Below are 21,497 nucleotides of genomic sequence, written 5' to 3'. Positions count from 1 at the left end.
ATGCACACTGAATGGAAAGTTGAAGAAGCAAGTGACGAAAATGAGGTGGCATGTCATGGAAGGCGAGATCGGTCAGGTCCATTGGCGTAGCCAGGGAGGGGCGAAAGGGGCAATGGCCCCCCAAATTTTTTGGAAAATGTTCGTAAAATCAGGAATGACCAGTAAATCCTGCAGTTACTAAGACAAATACTGCACTGTATGAGCTGTTTCTGGGCATTGAAAGTGTTTTATGACATTCAGGTTGAGCTTTTGTGTAATGAGTTATGAAAGTAAAGTCTCTATTGGTCAATTAATCTTCTTTTCATATTCAATATGCAGATTCTCAGTAGACAACAGCAATGCCGACTGACGATAACACTGATGAAAAATTCCTCAAGTTTGGTGACCAACTTGGCTTACGTCCACAGCATATGCAGGCGTTATGGAATGGTAACTTGCCGTTAACATGAAAATCAATTTTTATGCTGTAATTAATATGGTTGCCAGTGAACTCGGCCCATGACGAACTCGGCCTATTGAACTCGGCCCATGACGAACTCGGCCTATGACCAACTCGGCCCGTGGGGAATTTCTTAGTATTAATGATTATAAACGTCGTAAATTGTATTATTTGTCGGAGAAAATGGTTAATTTGGGAGTGATGGACATGTCGTACGAATGCTGGGGGGAGGGCAGTATTGCAGTTCTCGGAATTGGAAGTTTTACTTGCCGCCGTCATAACACGTGGGCAAGTCGTATGAATCTAAAGTCAGGTCTGTCTGTCCCTAACCCTAACCTAACCCTAATCCTAACCTAACCCTAACCTAAACCTAACCCTAATCCTAACCTAACCCTAATCCTAACCTAACCCTAACCTAACCCTAATCCTAACCCTAACCCTAATCCTAACCCTAATCCTAACCTAACCCTAATCATAACCCTAATCATAACCCTAACCTAACCCTAATCCTAACCCTAACCTAACTCTAATCCTAACCCTAACCCTAACCTAACCCTAATCATAACCCTAACCTAATCCTAAGCTAACCCGAATCCTAACCCTAACCTAACTCTAATCATAACCCTAACCCTAATCATAACCCTAAGCTAACCCTAATCCTAACCATAAGCTAACCCTAATCCTAACCCTAACCTAACCCTAATCCTAACCCTAACCTAACTCTAATCATAACCCTAACCCTAACCTAACCCTAATCATAACCCTAAGCTTACCCTAATCCTAACCCTAAGCTAACCCTAATCCTAACCCTAACCTAACTCTAATCATAACCCTAATCCTAACCTCCTAATCACTTGATAATATTATAATTATCGTAATATAATTCACATTAATAGTTGAGTTGGTGCGAGTTTTTTTTCTGTCTAGGCCCTATTCCTTAACGATACTGCCCCCAGTGGTAATAACATTGATACGACATGTCCATCACCACCAATTTACCATTGTCTCCACAGAATTAATACAATTCACGACATTTATAATAATTTTTTTTAACAAATTCACCATGGGCCGAGTTGGTCATAGGCCGAGTTCGTCATAGGCCGAGTTCGTCGAGTTGGTCATAGGCCGAGTTCGTCATGGGCCGAGTTCGTCATGGGCCGAGTTCAATAGGCCGAGTTCGTCATGGGCCGAGTTCACTGGTTACCATTAATATACTACAATCTACCGTTAGGCTATCTCGTTCAGCCAGCCTTTAACGATTCCCTCTCATGACTATTGACTATTATGTGTTCATTGAGAATGACCTGCATTTCAAATATACAGTACTATTTTATCAGCATCCTGCATTTCATAATGATGCTATCATTGCTATGGAAGCTCCATTACTATATGCACAATATATATACCTATATTGTGGATCGTGATAGTCGATCCGAACTACCTTATTGACAGAGTTGGACAAAGTAGCCATTCGCAACACTCCAGTACAAGTATAACTAATGCAGTACATTTCCACTTGATTATAATCTGGATGTAGCGATTTTCAAGACATGTAGATATAGGGATGAGCACTGCATGGAAGAACTTTCTGGACAATCGTCGGTGAGAGATGATTTGCACGTTTCAAAATGCGTACGTTCATCACTAATGCAGAATGACTAGTGGCAATACTTGGCTCGGAATATTGACCCCGATTCCTAATTGGTGCATTCAGCATTTATTAAAATCGGCACTAGACATTAACTAACTCTTATTATTATGCAGTGAAAATGGGACATACCGGTACATTAGAATTGTAAAGGAAAAAATACTGTCATAATGTTGATACATTGTAACATAGTTCATTTATGTGCAGTGTGCACACTTCTATTCGCCTCGTCTTCGGTTGACATGCATCATTTCAACCATCAATGTCAGAAATCAAGGCCTCTCATAAGCAGGGAATGTGGGACTCAAAAACGGTTATGGCCCCACAACGCGAAACAGTAGTAGATTTTTGGGTGGTTCCAGCGCTATAAAAATAATTACATTTTACAAATCAGTATGAAAGCGGCTTTGAATGAACCCACTTTGGAGACACTCAATCGCATTTCAGAGCTCATTGGTACCCGTTTGGTAACAAACTCATTCATAAAAGGGTCAAGCAAAATTATACAAGCAATACTTCCTACATGACAAAATCTAATATGTAACAACATAAGTAGTTTGACTTCGGAAACTGCTGAAGTAAATGTTCCAGCTTAGTAGTCTGAAGAGGCAAAGCCTACTTGAAGGTTGCTGACCTCCAATGTAGGCTTATATTTATAGATCATCAATTTCATAGGCTGTCAGAATAAGCTAGCCTGTTGCTACATTGCAGCCGATATTCGAAAGCCTCAAGAACTCGCATCGACCGATAAGGCTTCTTTGAGTGGAATTTGCAACAATCCGTATTTGTTGAACCAAATTCATCCGTTGCTCAACAAGGTGAGTACCGATAGTTGTTCAGAAGTACAGAGATTGATTCAGTAACATCTTTCTCTTGGCTATACTAAAGTGTTCGGGTGTAAAAGTAATCAAATTTGATTTGAGTTTTGAGATTGAGTCTACAGCAGGGTTGCCATATGTCAGGAATTTCCCGGACATGTCCGGAATTTCACTGTTCAAACAAGCGTCCGGGAGGAATTTCTAAAATATGCCAAATGTCCGGAATTTTGAAGACTTGACGTAGGCTCATAATTTTTTCGTAAATCACCATAAAAACAATATTTTTTGGGAATATTTATCCTGATGCATGATATTTTTCTTCGCGCTGCGCTTGATTTGCTATAACATTTATTAATTCTAATATGGAGACCACCACCCTCGCAAAAACTGCAATAAAATATAAATAAAAACAACCTTCATTTACTGGAATAAGCCTAATTGTAATCGCAATTATAGAACGGTGTATTCCTAGAGATCGTTAAGGCCGTTTAAATGCTTTATTCAAAGATAGTGGTTCCAAACAGGGGTCGTTAACCTTTATTCTGGGGTTTGCGAATATGTTGAACGTAATCAGCTTCCAAAATAGCCCGTGAGTAAGTTTCGGCAAAGGTGCTGACTTCTTTTAGTAATCGGCTCGGCTCGTCAAATTTTGATCTGGGCCTCGGAACATTTTCAAATTGGAGATGGAGTCGCGACCATAAAAGGTTGGAAACCACTGGATGTGGGGTGTTTATAAATATCCGTGGCGCGCACCAGCATAAGGTTGATAAACAGTCTTATCGGTAGGACATGAACAGGACGTAAAGATGTGCAATTACGATCCAAGTATTTTCGAACTCATCATTCTCCACCATCATAACTCTGATCATGTGGGCGGAGAGTAGTATTTAAAAAGTAATATATGGAACAACCAACATTATTGACAGGCTTCATTCAAATAATTTAACGACCAGATGCATATAGAAACCAGATTCATATAGCAAGCACCCCCCGCCCAGAAGTTGCATTGATTACCCTATAGTGTGGGCTCAAAATCATTGTTTATTTGCGTGGAAAGAGGTGGAAAACATGTGCTTTCGGTCCCGGTTACACAACACGCGGCCACATACTCCTGAACCGGATCGTGGCCACCTCTGGTCTATGAGCAAAGCTTGGATAGTGTGATGTCATAACTCATTTTAAAATTCACTAGTGGGCGCTAAAGAGTGTCCGGAATTCAGGTTGCAGAAATATGGTAACCCTAGTCTACAGTGAGATTAGGATTTTGTGTGTGTTGCAGCTGAAGCTATAAACCTTACTAAAGATGACTGTTTTTGCAGAAAAAAGCTATTGCATTCATTGTATTCAAGACACATGTGTGGTGCATTCTTGATGTTGAATCTAGTCTGAATTGGTACATTGTTGATCAGTTGAAGGCCTTTTATACACTATAGAGTAAAACTTTATCAACATTCAGATTTATATTGACAACACCTCTTGTCTTTCAAACTGAAATGAGCACTGTTCTGTCCCACATTTCAATGATGCCATCGTAGTTTTGCTGGTACTTGTTTCTATGATCTTGCAGACGGGCAGGAGGTGACTGCATTGCTAACATGGGACAAACCTTTTAATTACCTTACCTTGTACCCTAAATCTAGCCTGAGATAGTTGGAGTGATTGCAATGCGGAATTATCTTGTTCACAAGATGTCTTATTGCCTGACATATAAAGGCCTAATTTAAAGACAAAACAAAATTTCTATTTATTTTATAATGATGCATTTACAGTATGCCTTCAGCATCGCGATGGCATCTGACCCTTACGAGAAGGCTGTATCCATCATCAAAAGAAACATGGTGAGATCCTACATGTAGAACTGCAATTTAACGTGCTTGGTGCATGGTGCACTAGGTAGCAGCTTTCATCTTAATATTTGTTTGTTCCCGCAAACGTTGCGGTAGATCACATTACACCTCATAAAAATTTCCAAGTGTTTTGTTTGAATCACAGATTCTCAAAATGGGTGACCCTAGGAGTGTTAGCTACCAGGAAAGAGCGGTAAATATGGACTGGCCGATCGGGGAAGTGGGTGCTATCCAGTACATTGTCTACACAATAGGTTTTGTTCAATGGGCAAATGCTATTTGTCTTGTTGTCCATGGACAGGCATGTACCTAAACAAACGTGTATGTCCTCTAGGGATGGTGTGAACCTCTGAAAGGTTCGGGTTCGTGTGAACGCGAACCTTTTTAAAAAGGTTCTGTGTGAACGCGAACATGAACCTCATGATGTCACATGATGTCATAATGCAACCCTACATTTCAGTGAAGTGATATATATTAATGTACACGATACCTAGCAACGACTCGGGCCACATCTGGCCGCAATGCTGAAGTACATACTGACTTTTTAAGCGTCACCAAATGTATCAACTGGAGGAATGAAATGATATATTATAATCCCATAAAATCAATATCTTCCGTCGCTTTGCCAACAATTTTGACGAGGACTTGAAAGGGAATATAAACTTACGCCTTAACGGTCTAGGCCTGACCGGACAATGTATTCGGCGTAACTGAGTGTTGCTATGTTGATTGAGCAGAGTGTGAAACGGGTTTTACCCCATTAACAATTATGCAGCAGTAGCAGCATCAAGTTATGATACAATAAATATATGAAATCAAGATGGACCCTGTACGCTTCCTAGATTTTTTTACATCAGTCAATGATATCAATTTCATTGATTGGTTGAGAAAGCACCATTCGCTGACTACCTAATGTCCACCTATAGTTATTATAGCATAGCACCTGTGTTTATTATAGCATATCAAAGGATGAAATACTTTTCCAACAGCCTTACAGGTTGGAAATGAACATCACAGCACAGAAAGAAAACGTATTGCAACGAAACGTATTGCAATGAAACGGTAAATTGCTATCCTTCCACCTCTAGTATTTCACAGTCTCAAGTAAGGGTGAGGAAAAGGATGACTAGGATCTGTAGAGAGAGATAGCATGGTTATCCCAGCCGAGAAAAAGTATGGGATTTTAAAGAAAAAAAGGGGGTTGCAAGTTTTTCAAGATATTACAAGGATTAGATCAGCTTCATCGTGTTGTCAAACTTTAACTTATGATATGTAAAGCCGGTGGAAGCTACCATTTTGCATACTATGTTAGGAAATCTAACAAAATCAGAAGTCGCTGTGCAATGTCGAGTCTCACTAAGTGGCTGCACTGATACGCGTCACAAGTATGAAGTAAGAAGAAGCAAAATACAAATTTCGTGCGACTAATTGAGTGCTCTCGGAAGAACGATGAGATCATAGTGTCCCACACAGGTGTAGACACAAGCAAATCATACATCGGGCTGCGCTCAGGGCAATTGACATTTTCGCCATTTGACTGATAAATGCGATTCATTGCATTAGTTGGCTGGCTGTCTGAGCTCAAATTTCATTAACTGGGAATCAATTTGGAACATTGCATTACTAATTACAAGAACATCAATTTTGGTCTGCTCATGACCCTCGGAACCACCTAAAATCAACCTTGGAATTTGCAATGTGACGGATTCACCATTATAATAGAATAATTTATTCGAGGAGAAATGGTTCCTCGGCTCAGGAGCAGCGAGGAGACTGACATATCGCGACACATTGACATATTGCATGTCAAGCGTGATAAGTTCGGTTTGAAGTGCAATCACATCGCAGAGAAACATTGTAGGACACAGTTTTGGTGCTCTTAGCAAACACAAGAGCAAGCACGAGAAAAAAGCCACTGTAGTTTTGTCGAAACATGACAGCGTGCTAGGAGTTGCAAATGAGCTGAGAAAGATGTGAGATAAAATAGTCATTTCAAAAGGATGGGGTTTTAATCATGGAATGCGAGGGGTTATGACTAGGGCTGGGCACAATGATTCAAGTACTCGAATCTGAATCGAGTATTAATTTATTGATTCGAGTCGAGTAGTAAAATACGATTTTTTCGAGTACTGAAATTATACGCTGTTCGCTACTGACAGTTAATTTATCAACGAGAATTATAGTTTCGATACGAATTTTCACTGTTGAAGCCTTGAAACCTTGATTGGCGGTATCGTAGCATACGAAACATTATTACAAAGCTACGAAGGTTCCTGGACGTAGCACATTTCCGAAGTCATGATTATCCCACAATATTGCCACCAAGTGGAATGAAATCGATATGGTCGAAAAAACAGCAAAGTATTTTTCATGAGATGGATAACGGGTATTATATTCTTTGTTGTAGCATAAACGGTACATATTTGATCTTTGACGTATTACATTCTGTTATGACGTCATAAGGAGTGATGCTCGATTACTCGACTCGACTCGAAGCATATTACGTGATTCAGAATCGAATCACTCAGGTACTCGATTTTGCCCAGCCCTAGTTATGACCTGCAAAGCCTTCCCGTTGCGCCACTGTGTATCAGGGTGCACTGCAAAAATATTGAGGAAGCACTGGTTTGGATGAGTATATAGCAACTGCAAACGACCGATGCTCGATTTCATGCTTGTTCAATTTATTATTTCTATTCAAAGTACATATTTCTCACACAAGCCTTGTATTGTTAAGTGTGATAATGTTGTGTGTGTTTGTGAAACTTCGTCACTGCATGTAATTGAGTCATCTAAAACAATGACTAATTCAATGTTGCTATTTTCATAACGTTGCAGTACTTCATAGTACGATACTTGTCTTTATCTTTATCTTGGTCAGGGATATATTTCTGTCATCTAAAAAATATATTTTTATGAAAACAGTTCGACTGACTGATGTGACTCCATAGATTCAATACAATTTGGTAACCTGCTTTATCTGCATGTTTTTGCAGGAAATGGAAACGGATACTGGTAGCATTGCCAGTGATGCGGGAGGCTTTGTTGGAAATCACGCTCCGCCGACAACTGGGTTTGCTCTATAATTCTATCATTCTTTGAAGTTTTTTATAACACTACGCAAAGGTTAAAATAAGTCCGACACCAGTCACTCCCAATAGCATGCAGGAGAAGAACACTGATGCTACTCAGGATAAATCAAAGTTACAATTTCATCTGAGAGCCATCCTAATTACTAGGACTTACCATCTAATTTTGATTACCGTATGACAGAAGTATAATCATTTTCAAAATTATAACTTGCTCATCTCATCAAACGCCATCATGATCTAGAAAATTATATAATAAAGCATGGGCAGATTCAAGTCGAACAATTACACTGGTCAACAAAATGAAAAATTTTTTTTGGGCAGAACATCTGAGAGCTGTTTCAGGAGTTTTTGAGGTTGCTGATTAAGAATATCACATTAGTTTTGCCAGATTGACCCTTGTTCATGAGATATTTCTACCCCTAAAATTACTGTATCTACCGTTGAATATTTCACTTAATAGGATTAAAATTGTGTTTTTTTTTCTAATTGTATACTGTGCATAAATAAACTGACTAAATTGACTATGAAGAACCCTCATGTCATTATCAGTCATTCTATCAATACTAACATGACCTGTCGAAAAAGCAGTTTGTCAAGCCTAAAATTTGTACTTTTGCACAATGGAAAGACATATTCTCGTGTATCAATTGGTAATTCTACCGAGATTTAAGAGGAGTATAAAGCTATAAAATTTGTCCTTGAAAAGCTTAACTACAGTACTCATATGCTCAATACTCATTTCTTTTGACTTGTAAATAGATAATTTTCCGCTGAGTCAACAAAGTGCGTATACCTATGGTATCCCTATCAAACGAGAAGCTTAAATCTGGTACCTTTGATAGATTTCAAATTTGGGATACGGATAAAAGATTCCAATTTCATATTAGGAAGGAGCTCACTTCATGGAATTTATCCTAAGATGTAGGTAAATAAAACTTTTTAGATGATCACAAAGCACCCAACTACCAACAGTTGGTCCGAAAATTCGTATCTGCCTATAGAAAACTTGGAACAAACATGACCATAAAAGTTCACTTCCTGTTCAGTCATCTTGATATATTTACTGATGATCTTCTTGTTGATTAGCAAGGGGAAAGGTTCACATCAAAACAACAACAAAAAAGATATTATGGCAGATGAGATGAACATATCATGGCAGACCATTGCTGGAACCTTACGTGAAACTGCACTTAATTGCTTACAGGCGAAAATCATACAAAAAACAATTGTGCTTTAAAAGAAATGATTAATGTGATATTCCGACTGATTATTTCAAATTTACAATAGGGGGTTGACGTAAAACTGCTTGAATTAATGCCACGTTATTTGAGTACCGTATCTAGGTAAATAATTATATACGTGACTGGAGTTTATTTATGTACATAATATCCGTGAAAGTCTATGAATATGATAAATGTAATACCCCTGAATATACTGCTTTCGCTGTATTTGATTCAAAATAGTCTTCTGTGTGTAAAATAACAGGTAGATCGAATTTCTAAACTTGATAGTACGACTGAGCCGATTTACTATCTCAGAGCCATTACAGCGAAAATAGGAGATTTTGGTCAAAATAGCGCCATGGGTTTTCTCCAGAATAAGAGCCAATTTGGAAAAACTAAGGTCATATTCGGAATCAGTGCCCTTCGGAGCCCCCAAAACCACTCTTACTTTGTCTGCCTAAAAATATGTGTTGACCGGTGGTATTGAATGCTGCTGTCTGTACATCTCCATTTTCGAAACGCCTTCTCAGGATTTTCTCTGGTCATGTCTGTGTCCTTTCATCCTGTTCGTATTGCAGTGCAGTTCCTGAGGGACCCAGTTCAAATCGCGGATCGACTAAGTAAGTTATTTTCATTGCATTGATAAAATCGTTAACATGGTAATTTGTCAATTCTCCCCCGTTTTTCAATTCCCAAATTAGATCAATCAACTTTTGTTTTATTTTTAACGTAGTCACACATTCTCTTAGCAGATCTACTGTGCCAAGTATCGGAATGCACATTATACTTGTTATTTGTGACAACAACTTTATTTGTGCCTATTAGAATATTTATAGAATAAAGGGTATGCTTTGAATTACCATAAAATATGCATAGCCAGCGTAGTCAGTAGGTGTTACTCACATATCCCTGCTACTGTATTACACTGACGCATGCAGTCAAAGTGCTCACACAGTCCATATATGAAAATTTTGATATCAGTTCGCCAGTGTGTTAATATCTTTATCCAGCTCAGTATCAGAGACTAGAATTATTCTGATCTGAGGTCAAAATTGAGTGTCGAGGGCAGTTGCTCAGTATGGAACAGCTGATGTTTTGGCACCAAGCTTCTGCTTCTGTCCACTTGACATATGGTTGAAAGTCTTGAAACCTTGTTTAATTTGAGTAATGAGTATTGCTGGTCTAGCTAGAGACTTGAAAACATAAATTATGTCATTCAATGATCATATCGTTCCCAAGTTACCAAATTATGAAAGTTACAGTACCCTACCTGAGTTGTTGAGATTACTCAAAAAATTTTGAACTATTTGCAGTTCTTCATTATTTTGCTAATCAGATTCCAATTGGCATACGGTTTATGATATTATTCATTAATTTACTACTGTAGTCCTTTCACATCGATCATTTTACAGCTGGACTCCTGAGCAATGCGACTCAACTACGTAAGTCGCTGACATTGTGGTTTGCATTATAACAAGGTCATAATTTGCTTTGCCTTACCTTACAGAATATCGAATAGTGGGGCAAACGTGAGAGCCAGTGGAGGCAGTAAGAAATGTCATTCTTTTCTGTTTGGTGACTTGACGTTTGGCAGTTCTCTGTTGCATATACTATGAATTAGGGAAAGTCTGGGAAAATTACCTCTGGACCACTACATATGACTTAATTGAAATTCCTCTATCTCCTCACTTTATCGGAGCTGTATTACTCGACTTTGTCTTATGAAAAATTGTCGGTTATTGGCAATGATTTACTATGTAATATGGTGACCTCGGATGCATTTCCAATGGACGGCATTGAAGCTGGCTCATGATGTTTCAACCAAACCATAGATCCAAACATGATTCTGAATGTTAAATGAAGTGCGTTCCATTAGCTTCCTTTGAAAGTTGTGCATTACCTTCGCCTCCAACTGGTTATGTGCCTGTTAAAAATTGCCCTTTCGAAATATTTCGATATAAGTGTATGCAACATAAACTTTACGTCAGTGACATAGTATAGACTTGACATTTCATCGATGCTCAAAAGATAGTATATTTTTTGAGTCCATAAAGTTGGTCAGGATTTTGAGTTGTAGTAAACAGATCCCCTAAAGGGATTTGAGTAACGAGATAATGGACTAAGGATTTGTGTGTCAACTATTCCTTGATTGGCAAGAATCTCAAACAGAAGGGGTGATGTTACTATACTGTTTTCTTTTTTCAGATGTGGTTCAGACCAACGTCGGGAAAACTCCATATACTGATGGAAAACATGTGGTCATCTCTGGAGGCAACTTTGTCCAAGCCAACGTAATGGGAAACGGACCTGTCACGTATAATAACGAAAACACAACAATCTCCACCATACGTAAACAGGATTTACTCTTTGTTGCGCCTTGATGAGTTTTGGTTATTGTTCAACAACCGTCATGATAACAGCACACAGTTATTGCTATTTGCTGTTAGGATCTGCATTTGTAATACAAATCGTTGAATGATCCAGTCACTTAATTTCGTGATAGTTCTTTTAGTGTGTAGGAAAAATCAATCAATCTCTTGTAACTGCTTGTCATGGATTTTAGTGGGCCCTGGAAAAAACGGACACAATGGTCTTGATTTGAAAAACTTGCGGATGAAAAAGTTTAACGAGTCTTTCGTTCTCGATGGTAGGTGTGGGCGATCTTTATTGTGTTCCATTTGACGTACAGTAAATATTCAGGAAACTCGGTTGCTGTGGTTGACATGGACTGGCAGGATACGAACAGAAGGGAATTCTGGCCGGATGAAGACTTTGAGGTCAAGGAATTCAGCAGAGATCTTTTGATGAGACGTATTAAAAGCGGCAAAGTAAGCCAAGTGTTTTAATTTCTTGCTAGGAAGCAGAGGTGGTCAGTAACGAAGTACTTCTACTTTTTAGAAGCACTCAAGTAGATCTGATTTTCTCTACTTCTACTTACTTTGTAATATTTTGTGATCTACTCACTTACTTTTTGCTATTTTCAGTTTGTCAAGTAGAAGTAGTTTAATACCCCAAAACAAAAGATAGCCTGAAGAATTTCGGGGCTGTTTTCACAGAGTACCAACATTTCATATTCATAAAATTCAAGTGAGGCCCAGAAATTTTGTTGCGCTTCGCGCACATTAGTTATGGAGTGACAAAGATGTTTTCACAAAAGTATCAGTGAATATAAGTTAGGTACCGGATTGCTTGGTTCCGCTCACACCGTATTGTCGCCCATATCAAATATTTCATCACAGTAAATATGCCCAACCATAACGTTTGAAACTACCGTTTCGCAATCTAGCCATTACCTGTTACACTAGTCGACATTTTTTAACTTTTTCTTTTTTTAGAACGAATAATTGAGTTTACCTAATTTGACGGTGCTGATTCCGAATTGGCCATCAGAATTCCCTCATCACATCACAATTTTTCGTAAAAATTTAATAAAAATGTTACTCAAAAAGGGCTGTATTAATGACGCTTATGCCCGTTTAGGTCCGTATCTAATACGAAATACATCCTACAAAGCTCTCAACGTACTTTATTGGATTTAAGGTGTTATTATCTTAAATTAAACCCTTCAAATAATCGGGATCCTTGGTATTTCCAAGAAATTAAGATGAAAGAGAGTCATGTATTTTTCCCAAATCCGCCTTCCTAATAAGAAATAGGGGGTTTTGGTGAGTGTTCTGATTTCAGGTCCTACCAATACACCATTTCCTGCATTAACTCAAGTTAGGAAACCTTTCGTGAATGTATTTAGAACATGCATTCTCTTTGATCAGAGCCTTTAAAATGGTATATAATAGTGGAAATACAACATTAGATCTGTCGATAAGAGCAGGCTCTGAAACATTTTATAGCCTGAATTGTAAGATAATCCCTCATCGGTCACTTACCTTTAAGTCAATGATTTCTACTGTCCCATTCACACATAAAAGAATGACGCCTTGCGGTTTTAGACAGTTGAACCAGTAGCATATTTATGTATTCAAAATCAAACGAAACATTACACGTTTGAGTAGTGCGAGTACTATATTCCAAATTTGAAATCAAAAGTTTCATATTCTCATAAGACCCCTTAATGCCGGTTGTACCAGCTACAGGGATAGAAGCACATTGATTTGTATTGTGCAACAAAACAGCCTTTAGGCTTGGTGTTGGTGCATAAATAAATAGGCGCAATTCACAGTTCCCAATGTCTCTATGAGACCTTGAACATCGACACAATACACTAAAGAGGGTCCGGAGGCAAAGAAGCGTATGTGTATTCGCTATCACGGTGCATATACGAAGCAACAGTGGTATCAGTGCCAAGTATATGTTTGGCTTTTAATCTGGAACCTACAGCAAGAGCAGATTAATTTGGCAAATTCAGTTATTTGGTTCAGCCTTTATATAGCTGCTAATCACCATCACACACATGCTGAGAACAATCTTCAAACAAAGACTCTTCACCGAGAGAATTTTCGTCAACTGCTGCTAAAACTTTTGAAGGCAATGAAATTGTAACATCTGGCCATGAGAAATCGGTCGTATTGCGCAAGTCAAATTGGATATGGAATTTTATGCTGATTTTTGACAATAAATAAAATTAAAAACATTAGCAAAAGTAACAATCTTTTCCATGCCCATGTGGCTCTCTTTCAACCATATTGGCACACCAAATGGTAAATATTTTTGTTTTCAAATGCTTCACAGCCTCAATGTCGCTTTATTATTCATTCATTGTGCTGTGCATACCTCTTATTTACATCGCCTGGGCCAAGGTCTGATAAGTTTTCTGATGTCTAATTTCAAAGACTACTCCAAGTCTCTTCGACGCTTTCCCATCTTTTCATTGCATTGCAGTCTTGTGATGTTTTGAAAGGAAGAAAATATCATTAAATTGATGGTGATATCAAAAACTAGGCCTATATAATGACTTTTTTACATACTTGTAAAATTTACTTTTACATCTACTTGACTAAAAATTGACGCAGTTACTTCTTCTACTTGAGTAGAAATTGACGCCATTACCTCTGCTTCTACTTGAGTACCTATGGTATGTACTTTGACCACCGCTCATGACGTCACAATGGTGATAGCTATGACCAAACAGCAAAGAATACGTCACAGAACAGGCTTCTTTAGCACTAAAATGCAAAATTTTAAATCACAGATTATAAAAAATCTTGCACACGAGTCCTATTATAGATGCGATTGGTCAATGCTCAGGCAAACGATTATGTCGTGCGCACAGGGCCTGTTGGAGATGCGACTACAGTGTTTGGGCCAGCGATTACATCTTGCGCACATGGCGTGTTGTTAATGCGATTGTTCAGGCCTGTCGTTGACGTGATAAATTAGCGAGCATTGCCGCGTGCGCGTGCAGCAATCCAATGACCTAATTTCGCTCGTGTACAAACGGCAAACCAACTCAGCAGGAGACCGCTTGCTCTTGTACAGCGCAGACGCTAATTGGCAACACGCTTCTCGCTAATTGGCAGCGCGTAACACTGATGATACGAATTACGGGGCATGATGGCTGAATGTGATGCACGATTAAAACAAACATGAAGAGAGGGTGATTTCAAGTTATGTTTCGAGGGAGATATTTTTCGAGGCTTGTACCCATGCATAATACGCACCCCGATTTTAGGCCAAAAATTCGGGAAAATTTGGCGAATTATACATGGAAAATTACGGTAATTGTCATCATTTTTGCAAGAAAAGAAAAATGATGTCGCCCAGTGTTATCATATCGTAATCTAGCAGCCCATAATATGTCCTGCTAATCTGGAAAATCCGGCTTTATTGAACGTTACCCCTGTTTTAGCAGATCACCTTTGAAGCTTCATGGTCAAAAGACATGAAATATATTTCCCGCTTTTTAGAGGTGGTATTTGTATTTCACTTTCAATTCCCGAGTATCATACTTGAGTTCAATAATTACTTTCAGTTCTTTTGTCTGCAGACATACATTTTGAAGAATAAAAGCAAGTGTGGTAAGGCCTATATTTTCCGAAAATAAAGCTACACTAAATATAACTTTTACGATCCACAATATTTGATGTTAACGTATACTAATCGCGCAAAGTGTTGAAACCGTATCCGATACAACTACTCCGTATTGCTCTTCGCCTAAACTTGGAGCCTTATAATATGGGGTAGGGCGCCATGCCATGATGTTCTCTAAACCGGGGTTAGTATCGCATTTTCCTATCAATACCAATGTTCCCTCTAAGCTGCGCACGTGCGCAAATGCGCAGTGCTGACATGGTCTCTGCGCACAGAAAATCTTAGTTGCGCACAAAAAATCCGAAGTGATGACCTTTTTTTGTCGTTACACACTGTTATCCAAGGGTCTGCGCAGTAAGTTGGTGAGTGTGCGCTGACTGGTCAGAAATTAGCTGGAACATTGATCAATACTATAATTTACATCCCATGATGCGAAAAAATACTTATTCTGTCGAAAATTTATACCTCCTGGGATGCATCAATATACAAATCAAGCTCTTTGCACCTTCTGCATAGCTCAATTTTTTGCAGCTTTTGACAGTCCATGCGAACGAATTCAGACAGTTTTCAAAACTACTTACTTGCTTGAGTAGATTTAAAGTCAGTCAATTCTACTTCTACTTCAAGTAGTTTTAGGTGGCTTGTAGAAGAAGTACTTCTACTCGTATTCGAGTAGATTTTTTGTCGCTACTTCTACTTCTACTTGAGTAGCCTTGACTACTTTGACCATCTCTGCTAGGAAGTGCCATGTCATCTCGGAGATTACAGTAGGAATTGAAACCACTCTTTGCCAAACTGTGACGAAGTCTATAGTAAATAATGTCGAGCAACGAGTGACATGTAATCGGAAAAAATGTAGTACTTCTTGACCATAATTACTACATGTCGCTTTGTGACAATGCCTCTGGTCGTTTTAATGATTATGTGTAGCTTTGTGCAACATGTTTTGCTGAATTAGGATAAGCCGAGTCTAAACTATAATTTTCATTGTCTGAATATCTTACCGTAATTTTCCATGTATAATGCGCAAAATTTTACCGATTTTTTGCCCTAAAATAGGGGGTGCGTATTATAGATGGGTACAGCAAGCCTTGAAAAAAAATCTCCCTCGATCAAAAACTTGAAATCACACCTTTCTTCATGTTTGTTTCCAATCGCGCATCACCTCTAGCCATCGTGCCCGTAATTCGTATTATAGAGAGTTTAAGGCGCTGCCAAATAGAGAAGCGTGTTGCCAATTAACGAAAAGTGTGTTGCCAATTAACGAGAGTCGACGGCACAGCACGCGATCTCTTACTGAGTTAGGTTGCCGTTTGTACGCGAGCGAAATTAGGTCGCTACAAGGGCAATCCTTGCTGATTCATCGCGTCAACGACAGGCCTTAACAATCGCATACACAAGAGGCCATGTGCGCAAGATATAATTGCTTGCGTAATCAGTTGCATCTCCAACAGAACTGGTGCGCCGACATAACCGTTAAGCCTGAGCAATCGCATCTGTAGTTGTAATTGGCCTCGTGCGAAAGACGTCGTGTGTCGCTAACCTGAACTATAGTGTCGCCGGCCTCGCAGGCTTTGGCTACTATCTACTCTCGTTTAGAGACAATGCCGTTAATTGTATTATGATTAGCGATGGCGATGGTTATGTCATGATTGTTCGACAGTGACATCGCAAAACAGAACAACATCGTGTACTCAAACACAACTATTCATGTACTGCGAATGCAGGGTGCGTACTATACATGGGTACAGGCTTTTTCCCAGAATTTACACGCCATTTTAAGGGTGCATATTATACATGGGGGCGAACTATATTCGGAAAATTACGGTACTCGAAAACTTTGACTCTCACTACCTATCTCGAATCGTTACATTTGATTCTTGACTCGGATTTGAGTACTTAAGGCCTAATCGTAGCTGACGATGACAAGTGGAGGTAATGGTCTGGAAACCGTTGAAGTGGAAGAAGACTTGTAGATGAAACGACGTAATGCAATATAGACTAGTGCAGAGGTCTCAAACAGGCGGCCCTCGAGAACATTTTGTGCGGCCCGCGAAGGCATTTTGGAATTTCAAGTATTCGACAATATATTCCAGTGTCATATATCTTTTTTAGATTTAAGAACTTTAAGTTCACTCTAACACTACTAAAAAAATCTGAAATCTAAACAAATTTCACTATCACATCACTTCTAAAATCTACGATCCGGTGGAAGATCGCTATTACGTCTCATTTCCGGTTCATGATAATAAAACATGACCCGTTGATGATTCGTGACTGAAAATTGTGGTTTTGTTTGGTGCGACCTTTCGTAAAATTACTCGATTTTGGATTGATTGGCTGGGTGATAAACTAAAAATGACTTGAGCTGAGTCGGGTCAAGCATTAAAATCAGAGAAATACCGACTTGCGTCTCGGAATAGATGACTTGGTAATCCTACAGACGCAGCAATCTATAAAACTGTCATGGGGAATATCAAAAGCCCGTACCTTGCGTTGCGAAGGGAATATAGATATCGAATCAGGTCTGTATGGAAACCATTGGCACTCTGTGGTCCCCGTGACGTATATTTGGTTACGTCATAGGTGTTGTTTGTTCTCTTTATCCATGTTATTATCGGTGGCAAGTAAAGTAATGGTACGGTCCTCAGCTGTAACACCAATGAGTTCTTCGACGTTTGCGCATTTCTATTACAGGGATTCTTAATGAGGTTCCGTAGCCCCATTCGTGGTACGAAGCACCACATCAGAGGGTACGAGATGCATTGTGGAAAGAGGCCTATATGCTGAGGAATATTTTCTGGGCCATTTTATTCAACTGGAAAATAGTCTTCGCGCTACGCGATATTTCATGTGAATTGGCTTTCTGATTTTAATATATGTACCATCACAAATTGTGTTGAAAATGGACAGGGGGAACGTGAAATCTTATTCAAATCACAAGGGGTACGATCGCAAAAAGGGTTAAGAATTAATGCTATTACTATGGCACACTACTGATTATATTTAAGTTGTTATTGATCTGTTCCAATACTAATCGGAGAAAATGTAACGCTGGTTTAATTTGACTTTGGCAATGACAGTAACAACAGCCTAACTTGTCACGACAATATTAGTAACCCCGATTTGGCTACATCGCTCTCATGCTCTGATATAGGATCAATCTTTAGTGAATTCTAAAATATTCCACGTAAAAAATTGTGGAACGTCAAGGTCCACTAGCTCCAATATTATAACCCCACAGCTTTTACGGTGTCATCATGCGTCCTCTAGCAAGATGTCTATAACTCATTATTTTAACAAATTATGCCCGGCTCAAAAACTATTTTATTCAAATATTTGAAAATGTGATTTTTTCGTGCCAAGCGTGACTTGTATAGTAGTAAATTACATTTTCACGATGTTTGTAGAATGCCTGTCAGCAAGGTGCCGTCAAATATGGCCTACTTTGGTATTATACATTGAATACCCCTATTATTGATGCTGCGGCCCGCGGCGTCATCAAAAATTAGGAAATTGGCCCGCGAGTACATGTGAGTTTGAGACCTCTGGACTAGTGGTTCTCAACCGCCCATTGGTGACAAGTTTCAGAGTTTTATATATCCATTAATTAGAGAAATGAAACATCAAATTTCAAATTGATTTAGAATTTTGGAACGTTATTTTCCACATGGTGAAGGAATAGAGAGTAGATGGTCTACTTTGGGCGAACTGTACAATGGGGGTCTTCAAAAATGACTTTTTTCATCAAAAATTACTTGCTACTTGATGTAATTGCTAGGTTACCTAATTTAAGCCCATACACCAAATTAAATTTGGTTCAATTCCAACCAGTAGCCACATTGCTACAGGAGAAGAAAGTTCCTATTCATTATATAAAAATAAATAACAAAAAATCTGAAAATTTTCTGTTCACCCCATGAAAGTGTTCTGTTGTCTATAGAAACGATGTTCACCAAATTTGGTTCAATTCCAACCAGTGGAAGCGGAGTGTTGCTGTCGAAAAATTTGGATTTGAATAAAATAGTATTTACAGTAGTATTTACCACTATAATAAATAATTGAAGAATTGGTCACCGTAAATACTATTTTATTCATAATCCAAATTTTTCAACGGCAATAGCTCCGTTTCCACTGGTTGGAATTGAACCAAATTTGGTGATCATCGTTTCTATAGACAACAGAACACTTTCATGGGGTGAGACAGAAAATTTTCAGATTTTTTGTTATTTATTTTTATATAATGAATAGGAACTTTCTTCTCCTGTAGCAATGCGGCTACTGGTTGGAATTGAACCAAATTTGGTGTGAAGGCTTAAATTAGGTAACCTAACAATTTTATCAAGTAGCCAGTACGATTTGAGAAAAAAAGTCATTTTTGAAGACCCCTACTAACTTTGCAAGTGTTGTACGAAACTGTTTAAAAGTAGCCTACAACTCGTTTCAGACAAGTTAGATGTGAAAGCTGCGAAGAATTTTGAATGAACGTGGTGAAATTCCGACAGTGCAATCAAGCCACACTTGGCAGTAAAATAGAGGCGATAGCAAACAGCAATGATGTATTTCTTTAAAAAAATAAAGAGAAATCACAATCAAGCTTGTGGACTTTACCAGGTCCGCGCGAGCTTTGCCCGACAGAAATTTCAATATCAAAAACTCAGCATTACATAAGCTTCCAATATTACATTCTAGTTGCATGCATTGCGCAATTAAATTTAGCGGTGAACCTGGTCTGCCACATTTATATTGAAGTTTTACCAGTCCGCGAAGTCCAAAAGGTTGAGAACCACTGATATCGACTTGACATACTGGGAATATCAATAGTTTTATTTATATCTTGTATACGTTCTTTGCAACTGGCCGTGATGTTTTGGGATTGCATTACTTCTGTTATAATACTATGTTGTTTCAGGCGTATCGAGTGCAAAATAATGGAGCCAATAGAGCGTTAATCATCAACAACCACGTCTTCTCTCCATCATCAAGGTATGTGATAATCCAATTATATTTTTGGAAAATTTATTCATACATATTACCCGGAGCTTATCGAGCTGACACTCGTCAGGGATCATCGTCGCCTATAGTACAATTTTTCTAACCTTGCAAGGTTGTTATAACTAATTATGATCTCACATAACATAAAATTTTACATTCAGAAACTTCAGTGAGAAATGATGCAGATACAAACAGTACAAGTTGACGATTTTCGAATGATAAATTGTTTAAGTTGGCATAGCCCCCCGGGTTCACAAAGTGTAATAATTGTCTTGAGGACAGTCTAAACGTTGAATAAATTGTGATCCTTTTTTAAGATAGTTAGTTTGCAACATGTGTGGTGTTGGTTGTCAAGCAACCGCTTACCAATAAAACAATTTAATGCCATGCCCTGTTAGTGTTAAAAACCAATATAATATTAAGTTGTGACTTCAGTTATAGGATTTGATAGATGGTGGAATGTGGTCCTGTAACCATTGATTACTACAATCACAGTGGTGTTGAAGATTAATTTTTACCTTCATCAATTATTAACTATTACGTACTCATAAATAGTGGTTAGCGGATATTAATTTTATGATGAATCTTCTGGTCTGGACCAGCCATGGATCAATCCCACACCCTACCGAGCAAGAAGCTGGGTGCTCTACCATCTCATTGTGAAGTCGCAGTGGATGCCAAATTGTTACGCGGTTGTTCAAAGAAATTCACATTCGTTAGCAGTTTACTACATATTATGCGCTATCAATCAATGTGACTCTTCAACTGTGATGGCCTTCTGTTGTTATTTGGTGAATCATCACCCATCTGACGACGATCAACAGAAGACCATTAATCGTATTCAGGCTCTCGTAATTTTGTTAATATTCTAGTGTGTATTTTAATTTCAAATTCCCGTAACAGCCTAACATATCAATGTTTGTCATCAAACATTGTAAAAATTGGTGATGAGCTTCGGCCCGATCGTATTTGGAGCCACATTGTCTACTCGCGAGCAAGCACACTGTTCATAGTTTTTGTGGAATCCCGTTGCCTCAATCTCAGAAACATAAGTACTGGGATTGATAGCCTACAATTTCCTGTAATCGTTAGGTTTACTGCTTATATAATAAATTATAACCATGGATTGGTTGCAAAGCGTTCTGCTATATTTGTACTGTTTTTTTTTCCTTGAGAATAGTATAATTAGGACATTACATAGGCCTACCTCAAGCGAGTGATTGTGGCTTTTTGATAAGAAGTAAGCCTATCCCAGGACATGAAATTGTCTAGTTGACACTTGAAATTGATGTTCTATGATTAATGGGTTGAGGCGAGTCTGCCGTTGTAAAGTGACGTGAATCAAATTACTTACACTATATTGAGGAAGCCAGGGCTTTGGAGCAAGCCCGAATCATAAACTGCTCCAGCTCTGTAGCTCTTTTCTATGATAACTAGACTCCAGCTCCGG

At 38.6% G+C, this 21,497-nt stretch overlaps 1 protein-coding gene and 2 long non-coding RNA genes across 3 annotated transcripts in view; 1 reads left to right on the top strand and 2 right to left on the bottom strand.

Annotated features, from left to right (window-relative positions):
* LOC145434144 (uncharacterized) overlaps positions 1 to 21,497 on the bottom strand; it is a 376,188-nt gene that overhangs the window by 193,699 nt on the left and 160,992 nt on the right. The window lies entirely within an intron of this gene.
* LOC145459768 (uncharacterized) overlaps positions 1 to 21,497 on the top strand; it is a 63,062-nt gene that overhangs the window by 19,266 nt on the left and 22,299 nt on the right. The window contains exons 2-12 of the mRNA XM_080338320.1: positions 322 to 429; positions 2,799 to 2,905; positions 4,675 to 4,743; positions 7,749 to 7,825; positions 9,646 to 9,687; positions 10,480 to 10,509; positions 10,575 to 10,615; positions 11,273 to 11,416; positions 11,631 to 11,714; positions 11,768 to 11,895; positions 19,965 to 20,038. Coding sequence (XP_080194446.1) covers positions 339 to 429; positions 2,799 to 2,905; positions 4,675 to 4,743; positions 7,749 to 7,825; positions 9,646 to 9,687; positions 10,480 to 10,509; positions 10,575 to 10,615; positions 11,273 to 11,416; positions 11,631 to 11,714; positions 11,768 to 11,895; positions 19,965 to 20,038 — 887 coding nt within the window. The 5' untranslated portion in view covers positions 322 to 338. The remainder of the gene's footprint in view (positions 1 to 321; positions 430 to 2,798; positions 2,906 to 4,674; positions 4,744 to 7,748; positions 7,826 to 9,645; positions 9,688 to 10,479; positions 10,510 to 10,574; positions 10,616 to 11,272; positions 11,417 to 11,630; positions 11,715 to 11,767; positions 11,896 to 19,964; positions 20,039 to 21,497) is intronic.
* On the bottom strand, positions 644 to 1,643 carry LOC145434146 (uncharacterized). The gene is made up of 2 exons (XR_013913285.1): positions 989 to 1,643; positions 644 to 764 (listed from the first exon to the last, which is right to left on the bottom strand). It is a non-coding gene; the product is annotated as an uncharacterized LOC145434146 (long non-coding RNA).

Source organism: Botryllus schlosseri, chromosome 2 (genome assembly GCF_051294905.1).
Source record: "Botryllus schlosseri isolate E-star chromosome 2, Bs_hap1, whole genome shotgun sequence".
In the NCBI taxonomy this organism is placed as follows: domain Eukaryota; kingdom Metazoa; phylum Chordata; class Ascidiacea; order Stolidobranchia; family Styelidae; genus Botryllus; species Botryllus schlosseri.
The sequence above is the reverse complement of the archived record's forward strand: the minus strand, read 5'-3'. Positions and strand labels throughout refer to the sequence as shown.